The sequence below is a fragment of the Wolffia australiana genome, chromosome 17, assembly GCF_029677425.1.
Source record: "Wolffia australiana isolate 7733 chromosome 17, ASM2967742v1".
In the NCBI taxonomy this organism is placed as follows: Eukaryota; Viridiplantae; Streptophyta; class Magnoliopsida; order Alismatales; family Araceae; genus Wolffia; species Wolffia australiana.
The window spans coordinates 7,885,064-7,901,178 of NC_135851.1; the positions used below are offsets into that span (position 1 = coordinate 7,885,064).

At 40.5% G+C, this 16,115-nt stretch overlaps 2 protein-coding genes across 3 annotated transcripts; one reads left to right on the forward strand and one right to left on the reverse strand.

The window, feature by feature from the left end:
* The first annotated feature begins 7,627 nt into the window (after positions 1-7,627).
* LOC144714263 (uncharacterized) lies at positions 7,628-12,989 on the forward strand. Of its 2 annotated transcripts, XM_078588977.1 has the most exons (6): positions 7,628-8,044; positions 8,329-8,420; positions 8,568-8,744; positions 11,942-12,040; positions 12,114-12,356; positions 12,448-12,989. In XM_078588977.1, exons 2-6 carry the CDS (start codon positions 8,352-8,354, stop codon positions 12,835-12,837), a joined length of 978 nt encoding a protein of 325 aa, XP_078445103.1. In that variant the 5' UTR covers positions 7,628-8,044; positions 8,329-8,351; the 3' UTR covers positions 12,838-12,989. The 2 variants fall into 2 exon arrangements, with proteins under 2 accessions (XP_078445103.1, XP_078445104.1); XM_078588978.1 differs by lacking the exon at positions 7,628-8,044 and having other exon boundaries at positions 8,145-8,420.
* An 888-nt stretch (positions 12,990-13,877) lies between these two features.
* LOC144714262 (Presenilin-1) lies at positions 13,878-15,554 on the reverse strand. The gene has a single exon (XM_078588976.1). It carries the CDS (start codon positions 15,539-15,541, stop codon positions 14,411-14,413), a length of 1,131 nt encoding a protein of 376 aa, XP_078445102.1. The 5' UTR covers positions 15,542-15,554; the 3' UTR covers positions 13,878-14,410.
* Positions 15,555-16,115: the final 561 nt, after the last annotated feature.

Sequence of the window (16,115 nt, forward strand, 5' to 3'; positions counted from 1 at the left end):
TTATCATGGGAAGAGTTATTTAAGATTGCGTAGTCTAGAATAGGCTGCATATCCATCTGTCTCTCTGCACATCCTTCTTCTCCCTCCATCTTCTCTTTCTCTGAAATTTCCATACTCTCCATCTTACTCTCTGCACTTCCTCTTTCTCCACCTTCTTCTCCCGCCATCTTTCTCTCTTTCTCTGAAATTTCCACACTCTCCATCTTAATCTCTGCACTTCCTTTTTCTCCACCTTATTCTCCCTCCATCTTTCTCTCTTTCTCTTAAGTTTCTAATCTTTCAATCTTAATATCTGCAGTTCTTCTTTCTCCACCTTCTTCTCCCTTCATCTTTCTCTCTTTCTCTTAAGTTTCTAATCTTTCGATCTTAATATCTGCACTTCTTCTTTCTCCACCTTCTTCTCCCTTCATCTTTCTCTCTTTCTCTTAAGTTTCTAATATTTCAATATTAATCTCTGCACTTCTTCTTTCTCCACCTTCTTCTCCCTCCATCTTTCTAGCTTTCTTTTAAATTTCAAGTCTCTCCATCTTAATTTCTGTACTTCCTTTTTCTCCACCTTATTCTCCCTCCATCTTTCTAGCTTTCTTTTAAATTTCAACTCTCTCCATCTTAATCTCTGCACTTCCTCGTTGTCCACCTTCTTTTTCTTCCATATTCCTCTATTTCTCTGAAGTTACGGCTCTCTACATCTTAATCTCTGCATTGAATGCCTCGATGCACTATCTCTTTCACCTAATTGCAGTTGAAAATTTATTTTGCATTATAATTTTTTGCATACTTATTTAACTTAAATGTTACTTGTTCATCCTCTAGCATGCTTATCAGTGTATACATAGTGTTGAATGGAAATCCCACGTGGCGACTTGCGCGTTGACGCTGATGGAGAGTCATCGGCAGATGGTGTTCAAGAAACCCCTCTGCCTTTGGTTGGGACATCTCGTACCAAACATAAAGGGATGGCAGAAATATTGAAAGATTTCATGGAGGTTGGGTCGGGCATATAGGCATGTCTACTATGCCACGATCAAAATTTAACCCTTTACGAAATAGGTTGAAGAGATGGGAAGATGGATCCACAAACATATTCTGGAGGCATTTGCATTTCAATCACGGTAGAATCTATGCTAAGCTCAAGGGCATTCCTACTGATCAACGCTCGATAGCTTACGCATTATATCACAATTTTTTTGTCTTACAGACTCCTCATGGACCATGTGTGGGTTCAAGATCATGTGGAAGCACGCTGTTGAGATGACTGTTGACCCGCCAGGATCAAAGTCAATAAAGGCTGCGACATAAAAACTATACGGGGTCATGAAAGGGAATCTCATAGAGTAATTAGCAAATGTCCCAAAGGTCTCATTGACAGTGGACGCATGGTCTGTTGAGAATTTGTGTAGTATTTTGGGCATCACGATTCATTGGGTGAACAACCGATGGGAACTATGTGAATGTGTGCTTGCAATACACAAGCTTGTGGGAAAACACGATGGTGAGAATACGAGCGCAATCATGCTTCAAGTGTTGGATGACTTCGGTTTGGGGACGAAGGTCAGCAAATTCAACCTTGCTTTTGTAATATATTACTTTAATACATAATTCACCCTTTTTTAATGTAGGTTGGTGTTATTACAATAGACAATGCCTCAAGCAACAGGCAGATGATATCACTACTAGCGAAGGAGCTTAGTGCCGGTGAATGACCATTTCATAGTGGATCGACATGTCCCATGTGCTTCCCATGTGCTGAACATCATTTTTCTAGCTGCCTTAAAATCATTGCATGTAGTAGTGATTGTACCTACCCCTAGGATTGCGGACAACTGTATAGTTGGCGAAGGAGATGATACTACTTATGACGCTGACATAGATGATTTGGATGCCATGCGCGAGGCTGCGGCGATTTATGGAGACATGGTCATTAATAATACTGCCCTGTTCTTGGGGGATGCGGTTGCTCGTATGCGATCCTTAGTCACAAGCATCCAAACATCCACGCAAAAATGCCAACACTACTTGAAGATTGCAAAGACGTCAAGCAAAAGAATCATAACCAAATCCCATTAGATTGCCCGACATGATGGAACAGTACATATGCCATGTTACATGCTTCTTTGGAGAAGCGATATGTCATCGATTTCATGGCTTTACAGATCTTGTCCGTGATGGAGGACTTGAGAGTCTCTCGTGAAAGAGTGGGAAACGTTGGCCGACTTTCGTGACATCCTAGGCCATTTTGTAGGACAACAAACTATGTTTGTGGCTCGAAGACAGTGAGAGTCGTGGAAGTACTTCACATTTTTTTGAAGGTGTTGATGAGACATATTGATACTACCCTATAGAGGTTTGATGTGTCTACAATCTTTACTTCGCAAAGAAAGCTGACAGTTGGACAGAATCACATCGATCCGATAAGCTTGTGAGAGTATGAAGATTAAGATATTGAAGTATGAGTCAATTATATCCAAGAATTGTGCGACCATAATAGCATCCATTCTTGACCCTTTCAACAAGGGGTCATCACTCGATATTAGCGCTAGTCATGATGCTTTGGTATTCATCCAATAACTAATGCCCCTTCAGGGGGGCCAAGATCTAGCTTGTAATGACCCCGAGGATGATGACTAGCTCACTGAACTCATTGATGGGGTACCACCCTTAGAGAGAAGGAATGACAGGTACCCACTTAAACATAGGAATTAGAAGCTTATCTCCAATCAATAGAGAGGAAGGACACATGGACATCACAAGGATGGTAGGCACGCACAGGCGCACGAACTTACCCTCGACTGCGCAAGAGTTTCTTTCAGCATGCGCGACTAGTGCACCAGCAGATCGTATATTCTCTGCAAGACGTGCAGTCGTCACTTCAAGAGGGAACGTCTTACAACTAAAAGCATTGAGCTCCTAGTCACTGTGAAGTATTGGTTATGTGTTGAGAATGCTAAACTTTGTGATGACGATAATGTCAAGGAATTTTCTGACAACGACTAGTATGAGGTATTAATCATGATTTTAAGTACCACAATGCTTCATGTGAAATAATTTTTTTGCTATTTACCCTTTGCAAATTATGAAGGATTTCAGTTAGATGGGATGACACAAGACTACCAAGTAGAAGCACAAAACGCGTGGACTTTATCATTCTCAGAGGACTGCAACCTGTATGAATTGCATTATTCATAATACTAATGTATGGATGCGATAAAGTTTTTATCCTATTCTTGACCATTTCTAGTTTTTTTATTTGCATATGATTAGAAAATATCTTAGATCTAAGCAGGTAAGAATTCCATGCTTGTTACTCTCGGGAAACTTTACATTTTGATGCCTTAAACAAGCAAAGGACTTTCAAAGTTTTTAAATTTCTGGGCCTAACTTTTATTATTCAGATAAACCAAACTTAACCTAATATGAAAATCTCTCTGTCACTGATAGAAAGAGATAAGAGATGGGGGACTCATGGCAATTTTTTATCATCTTGTTCTTTCCATTCTGCGTCATCGGCAAGGTAATTGTCTTCAGTTTTATATTAGTTTCACTCCTCTAATGTTAAAATCACCTGAGAGTCTTCATCTCAGTATTCTCATGTTAAACAGCCAATGCCAATTTTATAATCGTCATTGCCATCATCAAAAGCCCAACTAGGGTTCAGAGTCAACAATGATGATGAATCATCATCATCGTCATTAATTGGTGGATGATGACAAATTTTTAGTCACTATGTTATTGTTGACAGTCTAAGTAGGGTTCAACATCAACAAAGATGACGATGAATCATCATTAGTTGATGATGAATCCTCCTCGTCATTGTCATTTGTTTAAGAAAAATATGTTGACGAGAATGATGATGACCATGATGATTACAAATATGCCACCGTCTGTCGATCCTATTTTAGGCAGAAACAATGAAGATGACAAGTGGACACTCAGGATTTCTATTAGTTGATGGCAGATCTTCATCATCCTTTCTCCAAGCTCAAACATGGATGACAATGACAATGATGACACAATGGATTTGTCTTCAACTTCCAGTCCTAAATCCTTCACTTGTCAACTGACATGCAAGTTAATTAGGAAAAAAATGAAGACTAGCAGATTTGATTAATTGTCTTCAATTTTATGTTAATCTCAAATTTTATGATGGATCTTGATGGTGTCATCAAAGAGTCTGGATTTGTTAACATCAACACTTTCATGACCTTAATGCATTTTTAATCCATCGTAGATTCATGTAGGATAGATTCCATCCGTCAAAGTGAGTTTTATATGATTTCAAAAATTGAATTTAATAGGTTTGCTGGAAAGGTATATAACTCTCTCATGGTATTTTTTAAATTTCTTTAATGGTTGTCAGAAACCACATTTCTTAATATGACTCTTTCAGATATATTGAATCCCATTGAAGCTTAAATTTCAAAAAGGTTGACCCACAAGGATTAAGATGATTTATTTCACATGTATGAATTTAAAGGATGGGACATAGGAGGAAATGATCATTAATTATGATCTCATATACATCTCTTCTTTTGTGACGCCCTCAACCATCTTCCCCAAGTTTTCTCAAGTGTGCTTGGTTAAGTCATCAACGAGCAAGAGGAAGAATGATGAAGAATGAGGAATAAAAGAGAAAGTAGCTAAGAAATAATGCTGATTTTTAATTGGAATATTATTGAAATACGTAAAAAATAATAGGCAATTAAATGTATAATCAGCTAAAAAGTATTGGGGTTTTACAAATGAATTTTAATTTAAAAAACAATTTTTTTTAGAAACAGGTTTCACCTTATTTTTCACCTCAAATTAAAGAAGCAAGAAAAGGTTTATACGACATCTTATATACTCAAAATCTCATGGAAAAAATTTTAGATAAAATATTTGCAGCAATAAAAGCAATAAGTAAAATAAAATGATTTTTGAGCTTTTATGGCCCTTTTTAAATGTTTCTAAAAATTCGTCACAGCCGTCATCTGTGACGGCTGTCCTGTCACATCACACGTCCAAGGACCCCCGTCACCATCCCAGATACTTCATCGCCGTCACCATCACTGTCACGAGACACCAATTTCATCACCATCACCATCATGTCATCTGTCGTGATTCTGTCTCTGTGAGGTGTGACGTGATGGATGATGGCTGTCGTTCCCTAGTTTTCAGCACCACTGTCTTATTTAACAGTACTTATCTATTTGGTGAGTTGATTTTCAACTTCAGTCGTCTAGATATTCAGATTTCTCGTGAATAAGACATAGGTGATCATATTGAGAATAGTCATTCATGAATGTGTTAAGGTATGATCATACGTTCCATGATTCCATAGGGAATGGGCCGCAAATATATCTCTCTATCAATCCTAAGACGTTTGTTCACTTTCCCTTGATACATTTCAAACGCGTCAAAATCTCGATGATTAATGAGATCAAGAATTCCATCACAAACTTGATAGTCAATTATCATTCGAGAAATATGCCCTGATCTGTTGAGCCATAACATACTAGAATTCTCGCTAGTTATTTTTCTTCTTATATCATTTGCGTATACATACAGGATTCTACTTGATGCGGCAATTACATCAAGTACATACAGTTTATTATCTTGCACTAATGATCATGTGCCAAAAAGCTTTGATTCATAAAAGAGAACAAATTTATTATTTCCACGACAACTATAACCTAATTTGTCTAAAGTGAAAACAAAAACAAATTTCCATCTAAAAGAAGATACAACAAAAGTCTCTTTCAAATCTATGAGGAGACAAGTTTTTAGAAGCATCTGAAATGTTTCAATTGCCTCTACGTCTACAGTATTGATGTTGCCTTTGTAACTATGTCATTCAGCGTTACTTGGCTTCCAACAGTGGAGGCAATTCTGTAGAGATACACTAATGTGAATTATAGTTGCAGAATCTTGTAGGTAAAGTGTAAGATTAATTTCCAAACAAACTTGAGAAATCATATTACCTTTGTTTAATGCCACACATGGTACTTGGTCATGTCTTTCTTGAAGTGGCCAACCTTACAAAAGTGGATGAATCTAAGACTTTATCTCCCTTCTTTTGCTGAGCTTTATAAGGAGGCTGTGCCATAGTTTTAACCACTTCTTTCACTTTGCCTTTGAATTCACGGTCAAATAGATGTTCTTATGGTATTCTCCGCTGGGTCTCTTTTCTTTTTGAGCTCAAAGAGTTGTGAATTCATTAATAGTCCACTTGTCATTTTGAACATTTTACATTAGCTTGAACTGATTGTACTACGTAGGAAATGAATTCATAATAAAATCATAAGAATTTTTCTGGTATGTCCATGCTGAACCAATTCAGCTTTGCAGCAATATAGGTCATCTTGAGATTGTGTTCTCTTATGGTAGTTACCCGTTCATGATATAGTGTTCAACTGTCCGATAACCATCTGATACCTGTTCAATATCAGATATCCAGATGAAATCAGTCCAATTCCAGTTATTAGATATCGTATTATCAGGTTGAATATCGTAGGGGTCCAGACAAGGTGGATGCCAGTACTGGATATCATATCCTATATCCAGATAGCAGATATCAAAGTCCATGAAGAAAATAGTATCAGGATATTGATATCTGGTATTTCAATGTTGGTTGAAAAAGGGCCCCATTGTCCCATATGGGAAAAGATTAATAATTAAAAACAGTGTACATGCTTTTAAGTGAGCACAACTTGGAAAAAGCATCACCACTTTGTCATTCTTTCGTTCAATATAACATCACTGTCCACAATACTAGTCTCATTTTGGGCTGGGTAGGAATAATAATGTGTGTTAATTCATTAATTATTGATAAAGACCATCCATAAATATAATTCATGCTTAAACAGATTACATACAGAAGGATGCAATAATATAAATAAGTTGAAAGAGATTCCACAGAGAGATTTCTTCTCATCTCCATCTCACTTCCGTACAATTCACTTCATATAAACTTGAGCCAGAGACCTTTCAAACATCTTCCAACTCCCTCATTTTGCTTGCAAAATTTTTTTTCTCAAATTTATGCCAAGAAACTTAGTCTTTGCATTGGAATTTTTTGTTACGCTTTCAAGCCATCTATATCATCCTCTCGCAACTGTTTCATTGGCTTTGTATCTCCTACTTTTGTTTACAATTTTTTTGTGAAAAAGGGTAGTGCAAGGTTTAAATTGATAAATGAGATCATGTTCTTTTTTTCTCTGGGGGATGCAGCATGTATTTTTCACCTTTATTAGCAGCATTAGCCAGTTTATATATGTAAATTTGCAAGAGTTACCCCTGAATTTGATGTTGCAATCATTACCATTTACTTAGCTTTTTTATGTATTGCTTCACCTGTTGAATTTCTTAGGTCTTGCTGATGTGATATATTTGCATATAAGATATACCTGACAACATTTATGAAATCATGATCATACATCCAAGAGGTTTCAACGAAACCAAGGCTCCAAAACAAGTATCTTCCCAAGGAATAAAATTATTTTAGAACTAAATAAATAAATAAGTTAATCTGAATTTCGATACTCTCATCTTCTCATAGCGCAAAGAATATTCCCTCCCCTGCGATATATTAATGGTACAAAAGAGATTGCTTTGCAGAAATAAATTCTTTCTCAAGGAAAGAGTAAAGGAGAGAGGATAACTTATCAGGCAAGCACAAGGGGTACGTGGCGAATCCCTGTTGCTTCTAACCCATCCGTCCCACCTGCCAATCCAAACCTCTCTCTCTATCTCTCTCTCTCTCTCTATCTATCTCTCTCTCTCTATCTATCTCTCTCTCTGCCCTTCTTATTAGGTTATGAATCTCACAGAAGCCTGCTGCTTCCATCCACTCAAGCCACCTGCAAGTCAGAATTCTCTCTCTCTCTCTCTCTCTCTCTCTCTCTCTCTCTCTCTCTCTCTCTCTCTCTATCTATCTATATATCTATCTATCTCTCTATCTCTCTATCTATATATCTTTCTAAGCTCTTCTTAAAAGGCAGCGAACCTCGCATTTTCTCTACCAGCCCATTCTATTCTTCTGAAGCTGACGGCGGTTATCAAAGGTGTATGTCGATTTACTTCATCTCTCTTATCTTGATCTTCTTCTTTTTATTTCTTTCGGATGTTCGGTGCCCAGTCAATTCCATCCGCAGGTGTATTTCATGAATTTTTCTTTAGTTAGATCAAAGTAATAATCGAGCAGAAATTTCTCTCATCATTAAATCAAGGATTCTCAAGATCTTAACAAGCTGAATGATGTTAGGATCCGAGACAGGAGTTGATATTTCATAAGGAATTAGAAAACTGAAAATTATGCGAATAATATGAAAATTTTACCTGTTTGTTCAGAGAGCTGAAATCTTATTCGGACGATGTCTCCAAACGAATATGGATCTGCGAGTCTGCATAAAGAGCTGATTACAGCAGAGAAGAGAGTGAAGGTTAGTTATTGCCCCACTTGACTAAAATATCATGCACCGAATAAATTTTGGAAGGAAATGCAAAAATCAGCAAAAATCACTGAAAATGAGAGGATCGACGAGAATCTCGTGTAACTTATTCTTTTTTAATTGTTTTTCATGTTTCAGATCGAAGAGGTAAGAAAGCTTGTGCAGCCATTGACCAGTGCGGAACCGAGTTTATTCTCAGATGTTTCTATCTCAAGATTCCTCACGTCAAAGAACTGGAACACCAAAAAGGCTAGTAAGATGCTGAGTGATACTCTGCGATGGAGGCTGAAGTATAGGCCCAACGAAATTAGTTGGGTATGTGAGCTGTTTTTTTTATCGCATAATGCTTTCTGGTATTGATATATGTTACCAATATTCGCGATATCGATAAACAGTAACATTAAGGATAATAAATATCTCTTAGAGCGACTAAGAATTCTAGGAGAACAATCCAGACTGGGAGGTTGTGAGTTCAGATTGTCAGCTTTCAGCTGATCTTGGAGAGGAGCAATCATGAAGCTTCTTGTTCCCTTTGGCTCCTTCGCCAAGAGAGAGAGATTCAACCAGATAATAAGACTCAACTAGGTTTTAATGTAATTAACCAGTACTTATACTGGGTTTACATTGATTGGGTCTCGCGACCCGATATGATGGATCTGGTATAACCAGATTCGATAAGGGTAGTCATAACAATAACAAGTACAGGGTTTAGGTAGGAGAGAGAGTATAAAGAAAAGAAGATGGACGTCTGCTGACACGGATCTTTTGCCAAAGTGTATCCATTACAGCCTGTTACCAGTAGGTATCATCTAACGATCTTCGATACGGTTATCAACATCCGGAACGGTCGTATATACCAATGACAGTTTTGAATATCGATAACCATACCATGTATCAATAACGGTATGGTACTGATCTAGATATTAGTAAGTTCGGATACTGGTAGTGCCGTTAACAGTATTAAATACTGTTAATGGCATGGGCGGTGCATACTAGACCCGATGATTGATATAAAAAATCCTATAAAAACACAACGGCGGTTGGATATATAGCATTGGAATTGAAACAGAATTAATTAGGAAGGATTTTCCCTATTTACAGTAGTAGCCCTCCTCTAAAGAGGGCAGGCAAGAAGATTTAACTGTTTGCCCAATTCAGCAAGAAGGGGGAAAGAGGGAGGAAGCAGGAAACCAGTATGGGCAGACCAATATGGGAGATGATTTAGAATCCCCTTCCCCAGTCAGGGGTCTTTAGTCTCTTGGTATTATTACAAGTCCCTTTAAATACTTGTAGCACTTGGTTTAGGAGGGTAGACTAGAAGTTGTGGTTGAATTGGCTGGGAGGTCCTCCTGGTGGGCTTTCGGGTGCCGAACGTGGCCTATTACCAGATTATGCCTTTCTTCCTTTCTGTCTCCACCTAAGATCCTCCCTCCTCAGAGATCCAGCACTCTAACAAGATGCTTCCTAATGAGAGGGCCAAATCGGTACGCAAGATCCTCCCTGGAGACAGATGTACTTACAGGCACCAAAAAGAAGAAGGGAAAGGCAAGACAGAAGTAAACACTCGATTCTAGGGCAGAAGGAAGAAAGTAGAATAGGCATTAAAAAGTTCAAGGACTAAGAGGCAAGAAGGCTAGGCAAAGTAAAGCAGGCAGAGGTAGGTGAGAAAAAAGGACTGCATTCATCAAGAAAAATATCTTTGCTTGCTCAGGACTTGCAGGAGGAGCGGCAACACAGAGCCTTCTTGAGGGGACAAATTGCGATTAATTATACAGAAGAGCGCTTTGGGATCAAGTTTGTCTTTACTATTTGGAGACTTTTTGCCCATGTCGCAAATGCCCCTCTCTGTGGGGATCAATATGATACTTCTACCTTGATGTCGGGCTGATATGAACCTTTGGCGATAAACTATATCATTGATCTACTTCATGAACTTTGGGGGTAAAATATAAAAGCCACATGGCAAGAGGAAGCAGATCATGTGATCAACGTGATCACGCGATTGGGAGGCTATTAAAGGGTGAAAACAAGAAAACAAGAGCTGACAGAGGGGGTTGTGGAAAAATTGTGGGCCAATGAGGCAGAGCAGGAGGCATGTGAGTTTTCCCATAGAGATGGATCAGGAATCATGGAGTCATGCTGCTGCGGTGGAGTGGGCACGAGCATCTGATTGGGGAGGAGGTGTTCACCGCTAGAGTCAATATATGATAATTGAATCTTGAATACTTTATTTCAATCTAACACTACAACAGTCATTCCCAAGGTTGTCACGTTATTAGACCTCGAGGTGGCCGCCAGTTCTGGTTCTCAAGGCAAGCCTCTGGTTCATAATTCATATGGCAGACCACCCAATCCTTACTGAGGCCACCAGATCACTTGACAATAGTCATACTTCTCAGAAGAAAAACATGAACATTTGCATCATCTCGCGGCCAGACCTTGTATGATGAATCGGACAGATCAACCTCCATGATGAAGTGATCGCCTAGCTCCAGGCTGATAAGAGTAAGTTCCACTATCTGCGCCCACTGGGCAAAGTTCCTCCCATAATACCAAAGTTGTTCAGCAACAGGAGGAATTACAGATGGTACAAGACTGCAAGACTCCCCAGAAGCTCCATGAAGTCTACTCGTTGCATTGGATGAAGCCTCACCAGAGGCATATTGAACAATATCGATATGTCGAAGACGCTGATCAGCTCAGCGCAGATGTGGAGGTTAGACTGCACATTAACAATGTGGGCACAGCTTCCTCTTATCGATGCAGATGAAGCGTGGACAATATGGATGCCAGACCTGAATCTGTGTTGACGGCAAGACTACAGTAGCTTGAAACGTGCTGACAACACATAAAACATACTTCACTTCAAGGTCACAATGGCGACCTTGACAACGAATTTCACAGCCCACGCCTTCTTCGACAAGCTCAGGTTGCTTGATACGTGGAGACATGAAACTAGGTAGTTGACAAAGGCTTGTAGACTTCCACGTGATCCTCACGGCTCCTGCTCTGAAACCATGATAAATTCTCCTCAGCCAAACCCTAGCCAACAGGTAGAGAGGAGGAAAACCAACAAAGGAAGAACACGAAAACAAAAACTTGTCTTAGCACAAATCTGTTACTGTACATCCCATATATAATGGGGCATAGGACAGGTTTTACACCACTGGTTTTCCTAAAGAGCCAATTACATGTCGTATAGGAAAGTCTTTAAAAAGAAGGTTCACCAGCTCACAGAATTTTCTTCTAAAAGAAACCAGATAACAGATACTTATACATCTATAAAAACTGCTGATTTTTTCTGTTTCATTTTCTCTATCTGCCTTTGGAAACAACTCTGATAGTCACAATGCTTTCTAAGTCAACTCTTGTTCTGTAGAAATAAACTTTTTTTTGAAGAAATGTTCTGTAGAAATAATATCATCTCTATTTCTTAACAGATAAGGAAGGTAATAATTAACCTTTCATTTACATTGATCAAAGCCAACTTAAGATTCCTCTGTCACTATCAGGAAGATATTGCAGATGAGGCAAAGGGAGGGAAGATCTACAGGGCAATGTACACAGACAAATTAGGAAGGCCCGTCATGATATTAAAGCCGGGATTACAGGTAAAACATTTAGGCACGGAAATTCAAGGCAAGTCAAAATTATATCTGGATATGTATTTTACCTTTTTCTCAGGACACAAGCTCAGCAAAAGGGCAGGTCAGGTACTGGATCTACTGCATCGAGAACTGCATATTAAATTTTAAAGACGGTAAAGATCAGATGGTTTGGTTAATCGACTTTCAAGGCTGGAACATGGGAAGCGTTTCCATGAATGTTACAATGGAAACAGCTCACATATTGCAGCACCACTACCCTGAGATTCTAGGACTAGCTATTCTATACAATCCCCCAAAAGTATTTGAGCAATTTCTGAAGGTGATGATTTTAAAAATTTTATCTGTGTCATATATTTTTCAGATAAGTATCTCAAATTTGGCTGGATCCTGCTAATGTTTTACTGATGCAGATTGTGAGACCATTCCTGGAGCCAAAAACTTATCAGAAAATGATGTTTATTTATTCCAGCGAGAAAAATAGCCTGAAAAAAATGGAGGAATTTTTCAACCTCGATGAGCTGGAATCCACATTTGGAGGATACAATGCAGCAAAATTTGACTACAATGAGCTTCAAGAGCGAATGAAGAATGATGAAATGAAATTCTATTCGTCCAAGGACACCAGAAACTTTCTATACACTGGAGAAAAGAGGGAAGAATTTGTTACCCACTCCTTTAAGAAAGTTGAGTCCCATCTCGAACTAATCACAGTTCTGTCAAAGGAGGACCATGGTGCTGTTTCCACTGTCAGCTCTCTCCCAGGCGAAAAAATGGCTACTCCTCAGATGGAAGGAATATAAAAATTATTGTCTAAGATAAATGAGAACAGCCTATGCTGCGATATGAACAAAAACTTCGAAGTGCATCTTTGATACCGTCTCTTCCATATTTCAATTAGTTTTGTCTTACTGTTCTATCAAAAAATGTTGTGGCCAGATTTTATACGGATAAATATTTTTCCGAGTCACCAAAAATACAGATAAAAGGCAGAAAGATATCATATCAAAGTTGAATAGTTGACAAATATGTATACTTAGAAAAGCCCCACAATGCTATAAAACATGAAAGAAATAAAAATAAGCTGAGATACTGCAAACTCAAACTTTGAGATTGAGTAAAAGGCATGTAGTCACAATGTTTCTGGGATTGCCATCCGAAGGTTTTTGTTGAGAAATACTCGGAAGGCTAATTTTGCCATCATCGTTGTCAATATGAGGACCTCAGAAGCGAGCTTAAACTTGTTGCCATCATCATCGTTGCCATTTTTGTCTCTCACGGCACGTATCCTTAAACTCATAAACGACTAAAGTCAATGAGGAAATTCTCAGCCTTCATTAGGAGCACGATAAGGCCATCATCTAGAGAACCAACTGTCAGATAAGTTCCTTGATTTATGAGGGAACCTTGCGTAAAAAAGAATCTGATTCCTTCCTTCTCAAATCAAGAAGCAAAAGAGTTCCATACAAGAACTGCAATCGAACTACTGGTTTGCACTGGAGAGAGAGAGAGAGAAGAGAGAGAAGAAGATGTCGGATATCGCAGAGAAAGATGATCCGGCCAAACCGATCACTTCTCCTCCCGGAGTTGAGAAGATCTCTCTCTCAGCTCCTTTCTTGAATATAAATCGATGCACTTCATCTGTCCTGTACGACTTATTTTTAGGCTAGCTGCTTTCCTCACCCTCCTTCTAACTTGGAGTCTGGCGTTCCGGATTCGTCATATGCAGTGGATGCTGCCACCTTTTCTCAAACCATAGGATAGGTTTGGGGTTCGACCCTATCATTGTATGCCATAAAGTATCACCAAAGAACATGAAACCAATTGTTTTCAAAAAAAAAAAAACATGAAACCAAATCAATTGATATTTTGTTGTCAAAGAAAATGCCACATAATCCAGATAACCGTCAGATAATTTTGAATGATACAGGCCTGAAAGAATAGTTTCAATGTTCCGACCATGCTGCCTTCACAACCCCAACACTTTATGGGTGTATAATCATCTTTCAAAGAAAAACAAAACAACCCCAACACTTCAACTCTTATAGTGCATGAATTTCAAAAAAAAAAATTCTTAGAGTACAAGTATCAGCTGAACGTAATGATGGGATCTAAAGAACCAGTAAAATTCTGTAGCTCAAAGACAGATCCAAATTACTTGACTCAGGGAACCAAAAAATACTTGTTGAGGTAACATATCCTGGCAGGACATCAGCCCTCTGATATTGATCATTGACAAGAAAATCTTTTCATAGGATTGCCCGACCAGAATCTCTGGGATTTTACAAGAAACGCGATACTATCAAGCAAATGCTAGAGATTACTGATCAGATAACCCCATGTTCATCAGAGAAAAATGAATGGTAACCCCCCGGTTCAAAGCATAATCAACTGACTGGAAATACCAACCACAAAGGGCTCCATCAACAACCGGGTAAGAAAATAGAAAATCACACCCAGCGTGATCGAAATGGGAAGAGCAGGCAGAGCCCTGCGACAAACCGAGAGCAGAACAAGCGTGCAGCCGAGCCCAGAAATCACAGCCAAATAGCAGGCATAAACCGTCATCAGATCATACAAGGCAGCTCTTCCCACGAGCACGCTGTAGAAAACGAAATCCCCCAAACCCAGTTTAATTCCTCGAGTGGTCTCCACAATCTCGCTCTGTTCTACTCCAGGGCTCCTCACCAATGGCGATCTCTCCTCCAAAATCTGCTCAATTTCAAATTCCGATCTTGAGCTCTCAACAATCTCTGCCTCAAGATTAACCACTTCAATGGCGGAAACCCTAGCGGCAGGCTGAAGTTCAACAGAAGCAGAAACCCTAGGTCTAGCCTCGTAGACCAGAGCCGGAAGCTCCTCTTCCCTGCTCGAAGCGAGCTCAACGAGAAGCTTCAAGGGGCCACCGGGGGCAAGAACAGCGACCAAATCGTACCCGGAGAGCGCGATCAGGAGCGCCCAGGTCGTCCATTCCGGGAGCTTGGTGAACCAGGCGGCGACGATAATCCCGAGAACGACCATGTACCCCTGCTTGAGCAAGATCGGGACGGCGGAGTTCATCACGGAGACGACCCCGAGGACGGAGAAATTGAGGAGGAAGAGGGCGACGGAGGCGGCGTCGAGGGGGAGGGAGAGGCGCTGGATTAGGGTTAGAAGGATGGATCCGCCCATGGAGGCGAGCACGAAGAAGGCGGAGAAGCGGGTGTAGGTCTTGAGGAAGGCGGTGCAGCGGAGGTAGAAGAGGAGGAGGAGGAGGAAGGTGAGGGCGGCGATCATGGCGACGAAGGCGAGGGCGTTGAGGAGGGCGGATTGGAGCTTGGCGGAGGGGGAAGAGGAGGGGGTTTCGGGGAAGAGGAGGAGCCCCGCCATGGCCGGGGAAGGGGCGAGCTCGGGCGATGGCGAGGCAAGGGAGGAGACGAGGAGGACGACCAGGAGCATGGAGATGGAGACCGGCGCCATTACCGAGACGATCTCGCCCCCGAGCGCGTCGAGGAGGGTTGACTCCATGGCCGAGCTTCAGCTTCACAGGGAGACTTGGCTATGGGTATGCCTTTATATAGGGTTCGACAGTCCCGGTCCGGTCCGGTCCGGTCCGGTCCGGTCTAATCCGGGTTTCTAGCAAAGATCTAAACGTTACCTAAACTTTGGTTCAGGTCAATATTGGAGGGGGAAGAAAGGGGGAGAAGATTGGGGATGGGAAGGCGAGGGAGGAGACAAGGAGGATGACGAGGAGCATTGAGATGGAGACGGGCGCCATTACCGAGACGATCTCGCCGCCGAGCGCGTCGAGGAGGGTCGACTCCATGGCCGCCGAGTTTCAGCTTCGCAGGGAGACCTGGCTATGGGTATGCGTATATATAGAGTTTGACGGTCCCCGATCCGGTCCGGTCTAATCCGGGCTTTTAGCTAAGATCTAAATGTTACCTAAACTTTGGTTCAGGTCAATATTGGAGGAGGGAGAAAGGGGGAGGAGATTGGGGATGGGAAGACAAGGGAGGAGACAAGGAGGATGACTAGGAGCATGGAGATGGAGATGGGCGCCATTACCTAGACGATCTCGCCACCGAGCGTGTCGAGGAGG